The 12,941-nt window shown below is 37.5% G+C and overlaps 1 protein-coding gene and 1 pseudogene across 13 annotated transcripts in view; both read left to right on the forward strand.

The window, feature by feature from the left end:
- The window catches only part of SIPA1L2 (signal induced proliferation associated 1 like 2), a 233,577-nt gene that overhangs the window by 152,702 nt on the left and 67,934 nt on the right, over nucleotides 1–12,941 (forward strand). For all 13 annotated transcript variants that reach the window (XM_035281006.3, XM_078357316.1, XM_054248189.2 and 10 more), the window contains 2 exons: nucleotides 2,513–2,616; nucleotides 11,030–11,187. In XM_035281006.3, coding sequence (XP_035136897.1) covers nucleotides 2,513–2,616; nucleotides 11,030–11,187 — 262 coding nt within the window. The remainder of the gene's footprint in view (nucleotides 1–2,512; nucleotides 2,617–11,029; nucleotides 11,188–12,941) is intronic.
- Nucleotides 10,539–11,014, forward strand: LOC108589238 (small ribosomal subunit protein uS14 pseudogene; annotated as a pseudogene).

Genomic DNA, 12,941 nt, shown 5'->3' on the forward strand with positions numbered 1-12,941 from the left:
TAGGTCAAATCTGGGCCTCAGATTCCTCATCCTGAGGACAATTCAGGATGTTGGGCTAGAATATCTGGGATGTCCCATTCAGCATTAAAATGGGTTGTTTCTCACTTGAACACAAAATGAAATGGAGTAGTAACACAGGGGATTTGAGCCACTAAGATGCTCTGTTAACTGGAGCAGAGTACAGAATCTCACTATGAAAAGCCTTTATTGAGCTAGGTGCAGAGAAGGATAAAGTTGATAGTCTGTATCCCTTTTTTAATAGAAATATTTATAGCATACCCCAGAATAACTAGCCTTGTTAGTTTACATTCTTTATTACCTTTAGAAATTCCTCTTTTATATGGCTTGAGATAAACAAATTATTGTCACATTTTAAAACATAGCACCCCCTCCCCCACGTCCCCACCGCCCGATGCATCTTTCTTCCTTCCTTGCAGTTTCCTAAATCTGAAACAGTATCAGTCAGCATTTCTCTTTCTGAATTGGAACCACCCTGTTAGCAGTGTTGCGTTGAGTTCATTGAACATACCAGGCCTTTTCATCATCCATCCTTCGGTTGTCATCAGTGAGTCCATTGTTCATTGAAGGAGCATCCATCCTACCCTGGGAGGATGCTTTCTCACATCCAGAGAAAGCTACATTCACTGTCAGGGTTTCGAGCCAAGAGAATTAAAATGGAATGTTACTTTCTAAGAAGTCCTTTGAAAATAACAAATGTGTATTTAGTGAATTGTTAAAAGGAAGTTTTTTTATTTTTATTTTGGGACTGACACATATAACTTTTTAGATAAAAATTCTCTCTGTCCATCTGTAAATTAATTTGTTGGTAACTATATATAAACACTAAGTATTCACCTTATTCATAAAAATGCCTTTTATAAATGTCTTTTTAGAGCATCTAAGAACTCAAGAGGATATTTTTTTTGTAGACAGTTTTCAGGTCTGTTTCTGAATTGGATATAAATATTGGAAAGAAAGACATACTACAGGGCTCAGAAAAAAATAAGTCCATGAAGGTTGAATGTTTTCATGCTTTTAAAGTAAAAATTTAAATTTTTAGATAAAAAAGATTAACTTATGATGACTACTTAGAGGTTTCTCCAACAAGCACAGTGGAATAAATGATGTTAACAACACTGTTTCTTACTGTTTAAAAAGTAGAAAAATAGGCCGGGCGCGGTGGCTAAAGCCTGTAATCCCAGCACTTTGGGAGGCCGATACGGGTGGATCACGAGGTCAAGAGATCGAGACCATCCTGGTCAACATGGTGAAACCCCGTCTCTACTAAAAAATACAAAAAAAAAATTAGCTGGGCATGGTGGCGCGTGCCTGTAATCCCAGCTACTCAGGAGGCTGAGGCAGGAGAATTGCCTGAACCCAGGGGGCGGAGGTTGCGGTGAGCCGAGATCACGCCATCGCACTCCAGCCTGGGTAACAAGAGCGAAACTCCGTTTAAAAAAAAAAAAGTAGAAAAATAAGCCTGTATATAGATCCAGAATCGACAAAGAAATTGAATTCCGTTTACATTTTCCTTTCTGTATATCTTTTTGTTTTCATTATCCATATGTAAAAAGTCATTCAGAAGTTTACTCCAAAAGTACTTAAATATTTTAGTCACCAAATTAGTTTCAATATGTGAAACTATATCTGAGATACTCTTATTTATAATACACATGGAGTTTGAATTTATAAAGAATCATTCTGCCTTCCCAAAGATGAATAGTTTTATGATTAATAGGGGTTGAAATGTCATAGTTTTTTATATATGTGTCACTGTATAATATACTGTAAGTGATCACATTCATTCTCCATATTCTTAAGTCATGTAATGTATCACTATACTACTTCTTGAAAGGAGAAAAAAATTAATTACATTATTCCGGGAAAGATATCTTCAGAATAACATTTTTTGTTTTCATTTCCATATTGAGTCAATCTTGTTTATTTTTCTGGGTTCTGGAAGATCAAGTGCCCAAGAATGACTAAGAGTTAACTGTAAACACACACACACACATCTTGTTTCATCTTTCTGGGTTCCGGAAGATCAAGTGCCCAAGAATAACTAAGAATTAACTGTAAACACACACATGCGTGTGCAGATGTGGCCAGACTATCCCCAATTTGTCACGGCCTTCAGATAATTGCACCCAGACCCGCACCAGCTTCTCTCCTCTACTGCTCACCTGTGTACTTGGTGGCAAACACACTTCACTTTCAGTGGGTCACCTAAATCCATTCTGTGAGGGTAAGAACAGAGAAGAAAAGAGAGGAAGCTGAAGGTGCAGTAGAAAGAGGTGGGGAAGAAAATGAGCCCCTCAGTTTACAGCCCTGGAGCGGGAGGTGGTGGAAACAGTGCTTGGTGAGAGATGGATGGGCAGTGTCCAGATTCTGGTCGGGTATAGCTTGGGGTTTTTTGTGATTTTTTTTTTTTGGGCAACAATCACTGTTTAAATATTAAAGCACTGATTTTGTAGTGGCTTACTTTGCTTCTTTAATTCCTCTTTGTTTTCAGCTGATTCCACGGGCACTCACTCTCTCTATACCACATACAAAGACTACGAACTCATGTTCCATGTGTCGACCCTGCTTCCCTACATGCCCAACAACAGACAGCAGGTATGTCTTCCCCAGCCTGGAGCTTTTTACCCTGAGTATGAAATCGGAGGTGAGCCCATTGATGATATTGATGCATTTAGAACTTGCAAACAATCAGTGAGGGTTTTTCTTGAATAGCATTAATCATCTTTGACTCTTTGATCATTTGGAAGTATTTGGGCTTTAAAGAGAATATTATTGCACTTTTTTCTTATAAAACTTAGAAACTCTTCCACACTCAGATTTATTGCTTACTAGACAAAATCTTTTCTTAAGAGAAACTTGTCTCAACTATGTTAATTACGAAAAGGCCAACTGTGTTGACCTGACTTCGGTTTTTGCATGTGGGTGAACAGCTTATTTATAGAGAATACCGTTTGCAGTTGTTACTGGTGCTGTTTTCAGCTGTTCCTCTCCATTCCATTTTTGTTGTTTTAATTGGACTTACTGGCCAAACTTTATTGACCCTTTTAAAGGGGAAAAAATCAGAATGCATCATGCTTTGAATACAGCCACTCAGTAAGAATTAAGAACCTTTGAAAACTTGAATGATGCATAAATGATTGTAAAATAATTTACTTATTGGTAAAGTTTTTTTGCCAAGATTACTAGAAATTATGGCCATTTTTTATCTTGTGCTAGAAATATTTGAAATGCTTTGTCTACTCTGAGCTTGGGAGCAGTTGGATTATTTGGGATAGAAAAGAACCTATGTTTGGGATAGAGAGAATCTATGGGATAAATAAGGCTCCATTTCACATCTTGTTTAGAATCTCGTGGGCTCTGCCCATGTTAAACTGAAGACTTTTTTAAGAATATTGACTGCTTGAATTTCTGAAGGGTTGTTGACAGAAAGGTTTGTGAATTACGGGAACTTACAACTAATTCATTGACATAATTTAATTTTAGGGATTTGATTGTATTCAGGCTAAATCTGGAGTTAAAGTTTGTTTTCACACTTAGAAGATAGTTCTCTGGATGTCACTTAACTGATACTCCTTTGCTCCAAAGATGTAAAGCACCAAGGACTACATAGGAATTGCTCAGTAGCTATTTGTCAAATGAATGAAACTGAATTGTCTCAGTGAATTTTTCCTATTTAAAACATACTCATAAAAGTATATAAATTTAGTCTAATTCTGCATTTCTTTCCAAAGAAGAAACCAGTCACGTACCTCTCCTTCTCCCATCACTAGTTGGAGGAAGCACCTTAGCCTCAGATCCTCCAGCTAGAATGAGAGAGCAGGCCCCTGACCCCCAGTCTCTTCTCATGGTAATTGCTAGCTGGGTTTTCTTGCCGTTTTCCATCTCACACTTATCTCAGTCCCTTGTCCTTTTTGAATTTTCTAGTGTTTTCTGATAATCATGGTTCTTCCTACTACCTTCAAAAAATTTATCTCTAGATTACTCGTCTGTATTTTTTTAAGATAGACTTAAAATCACTAGATCACATGTATGTATTTATGTGTATTTTAACCTAAGGGATTTTAGCTCTCAAAAATTTATTTGCAATAATGCCAAACAGATTCACTGGATCTTAAGAGGCTTAATTTAGACCAGGACAGTTGTCCAGCAAATACTTGTGAATCATTCAGTAATTAAACTCTGTGGGAGTTGTTACTCAGAAAACTGATAGGGCTTACTCAAGCCAAGAAAATCTATCAGGACTTTAGCAGAAATAGAGCCAGTGACTTTTGACCCCTGTCATCGAGTATTCAAACCACAAAGCCCTTCCAGTTCCCTAATTACTCGAGTTGTTGGACTTCAGGCTGAATTGGCCCTGGCATTTCACAAGCACCAACCTCTAGAGGTTTGAAGTCTTTACTGTTAACCAGACCTCAAAACTGGTGTTCCCACCCCCTTTCACCGAAGGATAATCAAAATCTGTAGGTGTTAGAGTTTTGTGTACCTGACTTTATTTCACTGAAACTAACCTTGAAAAACATCTATGCACAAAATCAGGGCAGCAAAGAAGTGAAAATGTAGACGGCAGCTGGGGGATAGAGGAAGATTTGTGTGTGTGTTAAACTTCCCCAACTGGAAAGTAAAAGAAAAGTCCCTGTAGATTGAGGTTATACGTTACAAACTCCTGCAAGCAGGGACTGGCATCTGTTTTGTTCACTGAGATGTCCCTGTGTGCCTACAACAGTATCCAGAACCTTAGAACCTTAGCTAATAAGGTAAGAAGTCAACAAACATTTGCTGAATGAATAATAAATGAATGAGTGAACCTGTCTTAGGTGGTAGAGAATCGGGCAAATTAATACATGTAAAGCACTTAAAATAGTTCCAAGCATGGAACTTTTCGTTTTTATTATTTTATAATTCACTAGATACAGAGCCCCCAGTATTTTGGATGACTTAATTTGCATTTTATTTTCCTGTCTTCAGTCCTAAAGATCTGTTATGAGAAGCTAACACTCTGAATGGTTAAGAAAGTGAGAGACTAAATTTATTAATTATTTCAGAAAATTATTCTTACTTTGACATTTAATAAAATATTTTGCTAATCACAAGCTGTCACCAGAATGTTCTGTTTGTGGATAAATAATGTTACTTGCAGTCTTAGGACATGGATTTTCTAAATTTGTTGTGAGTTATATTGACTCCACTTCTCTCGCCCTCGCCATCTATGTCCACAAATTATGTTAATACCAAGAGCAGAAATGTCTGAAATAACCAGCTGGGTTCATGGGTGCAGTTTGAAGCCACGGGACTTAGCAAAGTTAACTGGCCTCTACATGAATTGTGCCTGTAACCTTGGCTTCTTACACCACAGTTTGTGACCGTTTAACTGGTCCAGACTCGTCCACATCAGATTTAATTTCTTGTATTCTTTTTTGTAATAAATCAAGCTGGATGCTGATTCCAAGATGTATTAAAAGTCTTCAGAAAGTTTACCACAGTTGCAAAAGAGCTTTAATCTTTGGAATGTCTCTGACTCTTGCGTCAAAAAACTCACCAGACCAAGAGAGTGATAAGAAACCAAACCGTACTCTTGGAGTATTTTCTCTTCAGAAGTTAAGTCCTGCAAGTCTCTCTGCATCTGTCTGGCAGTCCGTCCGCTTTTCCCAGGGCTGTTTTCCCCTGAGTGCTTTCCTTCTGCTTGCCCTGTTTCCTTCTGCAACTCATGGTTAAGCCATCGTGGGATGTCATCAATGGGAAGAACTTCATAAATTAGCTTTAAACTTCACTTTGGCAGAGAAATTCTTCCTTCAAAGTAGGCATATAAAGTAGAGTTGCCTCAGTGCCTGGCACACAGTAACCTATTTCTTTTTTAATATATGTGTAACGTTTTAGCTGCTCTGTTGGGAAGGGGTAACTGATGCCTCGTGGGGGTATCATTAAGTACAACTGTGCCCCTGGGTTTCTGAGAAGCTAATTAAAGGATACTGGTCTTATTCTAGTAATGGGCTTGATACCAAAGAGGCAATGATGTTATATTTGGGTTAAGCCTGCACCCCTTTTCTTTATAGTAGGTGGACTGATTGTAAGTCCCTGCCTTAAAGAGTTTGTGTACTTCCCTAAATCTCTAGTTGGTGTCGTTAAGGACCCCTATAAATACTGGAACCACCTGCCTCCCTAAGAGCTGTGAGCACTTGGGTCCTGACTATTCCTGGGTTCACCTAGGCATAATACTATAGAATATTTTGGAAGGATAAAATGCTTATTTAGCTTTCCATGAGTAGCTGTATTCCCAGACCCTAAGTAAGAGTATATACCACATCACAGAGATTGCTGCTTAAACTAAGGGTTAGTATTGCCCAGTGTCAGAAATCTGAGATATTTATAACTTCATAATCCTGTTACCATCTTTACTTTGTTACAAAGTCACTAAAAATCTGCATTCTTAGATCATTTTGTTTCTTCATTTGCAAACCATTCAGCATTTCTTAACTCATTTGTACATTGACTCTTGTTATTGGTAAAATATCATGATTATATGAAATGGTAAATCAGTGGCAAATCCTTGAAACATTAATTAAATGTAATATCTTCTTCTTGCCCATCTGAAATAAGAACAGTTCACTAGCATCCACTTTTTTGTTGGAGGTGGTGGAGACCTTTCTTTCTTTTGTATTTTTGTGGTAAGGTGTATAAGTTCCCCCTTCTCAGTTATTATTTATAATGCTTTTCTACATTAACTTTTTTCATGGGCAACTCTAGACGCCTCTTAAAAACCAAGGCAAAGTTCTAACCACTGATGCAGACTCTCAAGTATAGAGTATATGAGGGGATATGTGTGTTTATGTACATGCATCTGTATGTGTGAGTGCAAAATTAAGGCCATCCCTAAAGGAGGAAGAGCCAGCTTTCCGGGTGAAGGCAAAGAGCTTTCCAGGGATTAGTAACTGTAGAGTTTCTTGTGTAGGAACAAGTTGTCCTGTAGGAGGGACAAGGCACTGTCTAGATGGTAAGGAGCAGGTGATGAGGTCGGAGAGTTAGGAAGAGATCAGTCACGTCAGAGGAGTCTTTCTCAGCCCCCTTCTTAGTAACAGGACAAGGATTGAGAACCTGTGATTGCTTTCGTATAGAATATGGGTTTGCCTCTTTCTGAAGACCTTCTCTGGAGACCTGCCTTCTCCAGCTTCAGATGAGCTTCCTCTTCGCTGACTCTTATGAGCTTCTGAATCATACCCTGGCTGTTCTCTTTCATGTACAGCCTGCTTTCCGCCAGCATTAGGTGCAGAACACTTTGTTTCATTTTACTGGGCTAAAAAATGATAATAATTTAACAAATGAACGCATGTACATGGAAGCTAGCAGATATTATCTAATTCAGCTTTATCTCATTTGTCATCCAAGGGTACTGTCAGATACTTATTTTCACTTCTTAGGTTTTTTCTTCTCAGTTTGTTTTTTGAGTTTTTGCCTCTCATTAAATTTCTTTTTACTGATACATAATAGTTGTACATATTTGGGGGGTACATGCTATATTTTGATACCTGCAGTACAATGTGTAATGGTCACATCAGGTTAATTGGGATATCTGTTACCACAAACACCTCTGTGTTGAGAACATTTCAAAATTTTTTGCAGCTATTTTTAAAATACAATAAATTACTGTTAATTACAGTTTCCCTACTGTTCTGTTGAATATGGGAACTTACTCCTTCTATCTAACTATATTTTTGCACTGAATTAAAACTGGTCTTGTGAAATCCTGGTTTGTTTAAGGCACTGAGACTAAACCTACGGCTGTATATGCTATTTCTGTAGCATCTATACGCTTCTGCCGTGAATTGGGTGACGACTCACATTTTCACTTTCCTTGTCATAACAAGAGCTTATTCCTGTTTCACAGCTGGAATCAAGTGTTAGAAATTTAGTAGAAATGACTATGAAAATCTATCTAATACGAGATTTATTAACTCACTGTTGCAGTTGAAAACACTAGTAAGTCGGTCCTGTTGACATCACTGAAAACTGTCATTAGCTTTACATACCTAGAAAGGAGTTAGCCCCAGAAGATGTCGTTTCTACAATTCCCACGAACAAATAGTACCGCAGGGTGTGCCAGGCTGCATTTGCCATCCCTTTTCTTCTCCATTTACAGACTCTGTATGGAATTTCATTGACCAGTTAGGAAAAAAGCATAAACTAAATAATAAAAAAGTGCCTTTAAGAAGTTCAAGAAGTTACTTATTTCATGTTTGGCAAAATCTTATAACAAAAAAATTAATAATATTTCTGTTAATTGTTCAGAGATTTTCTTCAGTCTCTGAACCAAATTCAAGCATCCTGTTAATGGATAGTGTTCATTTTTCTTATTTTATTCTCCTTCAAAGAGCTTTAGATTTTACCTTTCTTAATGAATCTTCTTTCCACCTGCAATGGTTATTTTTTCCTACAAAGTGCATTATATGACCATGGTTAAATTAACCAGATTTTTGAAAACATTTTTTGGCCCATATGACAAAGCAAAAGAATATGCCTAGAAGGGGACAACAGTGGTTTGGCATGTTGCCAAGGTAACCAGCCTTAAAGTTCCCTTTAATGTGTGCTTAAAATCTTCCTGTATGTTATATATAGATTCAGACCCAACATCTTTCTGCAGGAGGAAAAGAAATTGGTTAGGAATAACTGTCCAATTTGCTGTTGCAGTCTGTGCAGCACGAAGCACTGACTAATGAGGCCCTCCCTGCCCCCTGCGTTTAATTGAGAGGGCTGGCCAACATGAAGCCATGTCGGCAATCACTCAGGAAGTAGAAGGCACTGAACTCACCGTTTGGCCTTGACCAAAGCGAGCTCCATCTTTTGTCAATCCGAGAATTCCTGTACATATTTTGGGGGTACATGCTATATTTGTTATAGCATGTGTTAAGGGTATTTAATAAAGTACAGTGTGAACTGCTGTGTTTTGTATTCTACAAATACATTGAACACAATAATGGGCATATTTTAAAAAACTGATGCTGATTTTTCCATGTCTTTTTACAGTATGTAAGAATCATATTTATCAGTTTTGGGAGAAAAGAGCAAAGAATGTTATTGCCAAAGTTTTCACTGATTATTTACATGCATTTGAAATGCCACATTTTAAATATCTAGCAAACTTCTTAAAAACTTCTTATTTAAATGAGGTAGCTCATTGGGTCTATATTATGATATACTCATGTAGGTTTCAAAACTTCACTCAGACAGTAAGATGATTTTGTGTGTTTATAACTTTGACCATGGGGATTTATGTAGGAATTTTTTAGCATATGACTCCACAATTTAAGTGGCCTGTAGAGAACTCAAAGAATGAACATTTCATTCCCACTTTTCCAGGCCTTTTATCATGCTAAATCACAAGTCAGGGACCTAACAATGAAATCCTTTTTGTATCTGGGTTTAAAAGGTCTTAAAAGTTGAACTTAATGCTCTTTACAGTGGAATATGCACTGTAGGTGCCAAATACATTTAAGAGTAGGGTTGTGGTGTTCCATATTGTGAGTAGAAAGAGATTTACTATCTGAGATTGTCACATTCCAGCAGTGACATCACCAAGTTGTGTAAGGATTGTTTTATGTATCAAAACTGAAGATCACAGACTTTGAGAGCACAGATCTATGCTTTCACTTGCATAAGCTTACAAAGTGTCTATTATAAGGATTTATTGGCATGTGTTTATAGGAAAGAATTTTAATCACAATTGTAACCCATAATGTGATGTGTCAGTAAATGTATATTTGGATCATTTGTTTATTTGTTAAACAAATGTGTATTGGGTACCTTCTTTGCTTGGCACACCATTAGAAACTAGGAATCTGAAAGTCAGTATGACACTCTCCGCCCTCATGAAGGTTATGACCTGAGGCAGAAGTAAACCAACCATTAGAAGAGTACAACGACCAGTGTAATAGAAATGGGCCTGGGAAATAGGAAGTTTCTTTCAGATGAGGTGAGAGCTACGGAGACGACTGCATTTTCTGGGAGAAACCTGGACTGCAGGGGGCATTCTTGGCAGAAGGAGCATCAGAAGTAAAGGTGGTGTTAGAGTGTACTGCTCTGGGCTTCGTTTCCCCCTGCCAGATTTGTGATTTATAAAATTACAAACGATTGGGTTTCTGGTTAGTAATCCAATGGAATTCTGTGTTTCTGAATTACATTTTAAACAGCCAGGGTTCAGTTAATTGGTTTGCATTACTGCCCACCAAAATGACAGTGTTCTGTATTTTTGTTGCAGAAATGCACGTTACTGTGGAATCACAGGATACAAGCTGAGGCACGCCAGGGCGACAGTGTAGGACCTTTCAGCAAACCTGTACCCACTCTTGTACTTTTCCTCCTAGCACTTAAACTACAAAATTTCTTAAAGCATTGTGAGCTCTAATGTGCTATAATTTTAGGGGTTTAGAAAGAGGAACTGGATAAAGACAAAAAGGAGAGAGAGTTCAAAATGAATTTTAAAATAAAAGAGATAAATATTTAGGCTTCTTTTTCCATGGGTCTTTTGAATGAAACCCATTTTGCTTTCTCTCTGCCAAATTTAGGAGCACTAACTTCCAAGGAATGACTATGCTTTTTTAAAATCATTCCTTCAAATTGAAAGATGAGTGAATTGCCTTTTACCTTGTTGCACTCCTGAGAGCAAGATGGGTCACCAGCAGCTGTACTGGAGCCACCCACGAAAATTTGGCCAGGGTTCTCACTCTTGTCTAATTTGTTAAAACTGATTTGACATGGCATGGTCTGATCCGGAAATATGGCCTCAATGTGTGCCACCAGTGTTTCCATCAGTATGCGAAGGATATTGGTTTCATTAAGTTGGACGAAATGATCTTCCTTCAAAGGATTATCCAAGACATCTACCATGAAAAATCATGATAGTTCTTTGTACATAAAATAAACATCTTTAAAAACAAAAAAAGACGGGTAAATTGTATATATTTATATATTTTGTTTTAAAGAAAAATTTATTTGTAACTCTTCACTCTCTTGACCACAGCTACTGAGGAAAAGGCACATAGGAAATGACATCGTCACCATCGTCTTCCAGGAGCCAGGGGCACTTCCTTTTACTCCAAAAAGCATCCGGTCTCACTTTCAGCATGTCTTTGTCATAGTCAAAGTGCATAATCCATGTACCGAAAATGTGTGTTACAGGTGAGTCAGTAATCTCTGATCTATCACTGTCCCAGGTTTATGTCAATAGTGCATCTTTTCCCCAAAATATCTTTGTTTTCCAATTATTATATTCAACTTTGTGATTTTCTGATTACTCAGACATTTTCTGTAAGAAATAATTGCCTTCTTCCCATTTTGCCCTCTTGAAAAAGTGAAATCCCTAGCACTTTAAAATGGTGGATTACACATGTCCTCTGTTTTTCTTTTAAAAACTTTAGCTTCTGTCAGAACCAATAGCTTAATTGGTATCTGCCTCTGAGCTGGGGGAAGTGGCTGTTAAGTGCTTATCTAGGAGAAGTAAGTATTGTGGCAGTAAAACATTTCTTGTCATCAAAGACCTTGGAAACACTATTTGCTGAGCTGCTGAAACAAGGAGTTGACACTTGTTGGGTGACTTCAAAAGGCCATGTGCGTGTCTTGGAATCCCAAGACTGGCTCTGACAAGGCCTGCTTTTATGCTGAACCGCTACCCCCAGACTCTGTCTTAGGAAATAACTGCAGCCAAAGGATGGTGTCATGTGGGGTATTGGTAAAACAATGGGCCTTTCACCTGAGTTTGAAACCAGCTTTACCACTTATCATAGGGCTTTGTGTGGGTTAGTTTATTTTTCTTAGTATATGATTCCTCATCTTAAAATTGAAGATAATGATAATGATAGTACTTATTTCAATACGTGGTTATGACGAATAAATAGCTTAAATTATGTAAAACACCCAATACAGTTCCTGGCATTCATCCAGGGTTATTTTCATTTATCGTCTTAAAACAGTAGTTGCCAATTCTTCTGCCCACTGGGCCTAGTTCAGAGACATGAATATTCCTTGTAAGAGAATGAAGACTACAGCGCTTGCCCCGTAAAGGCAAAAGAGAAACCAGTCTGTATGTAAAAAGTTGCCAGTTTACATCCCACCCTACAGATACCCAAGCGATCTTAGAACAAAGTCTGAAAACCAGCAGTTCTTACTCTGAATTTTGCTGCCTGGTCGCCTTGTAAAAATAGCCCAAGTCTGTGGCTCTACTGTGCTGTGTTCTAATGCAGTACACCTGGCGTCTCTGTATTTTCCTCCAGATTCATTCTTACACACATCTGCGTTTAGGACCACTGGCCTAAATGCTCAGAACTACTTTTTAAAAGTGATATTTGAAAGAATATAGTATCTACTCTGTACAGATGATACATTTTGGTACAAACATGGTGAGTTGGCCTTTTTTCCTGGGAGCCCACACAGTGAATGATAATTCTGAAGAATAAAATGAACCTTCCTAATGGATTGGGAAAACTTAAGCATAAGGCTTTATTATGTTCTATTTGGCATTATTTTATGGGTGGCTATTTTTAGGTCAAATCAAGTATTTTAAATTACTTTCTATCTTTATGCTCATATCATGAGGTAGTTCATTAACAAAAAAATTGTTAAGATAGGCAGTATCTAGTCACTGTATTTCTTTTAGGTTTTCTGGTTTTAATTAAATTACTGAGGCTATATGTTTTTGAAACCAGTACAGAGATCTCTTACATATAAACAAAGTACATTGCGTTATTTTTTCTATGATAAGGATAGCATATGCAAATCATTCAGAGATGGAGTCATTGGTTTTTAAGAAACCACATTGTTATTACTAAATTAACCTTTACTAATGAAATTCAAATGTAACATCAGTTAGAGTGCCTAACATTTTTGGAAGTGCCTCATCAGCTTCACTGATCTTGCTTAAAATTATCGGTAGTGTT

This window comes from Callithrix jacchus, chromosome 19 (genome assembly GCF_049354715.1).
Source record: "Callithrix jacchus isolate 240 chromosome 19, calJac240_pri, whole genome shotgun sequence".
In the NCBI taxonomy this organism is placed as follows: domain Eukaryota; kingdom Metazoa; phylum Chordata; class Mammalia; order Primates; family Cebidae; genus Callithrix; species Callithrix jacchus.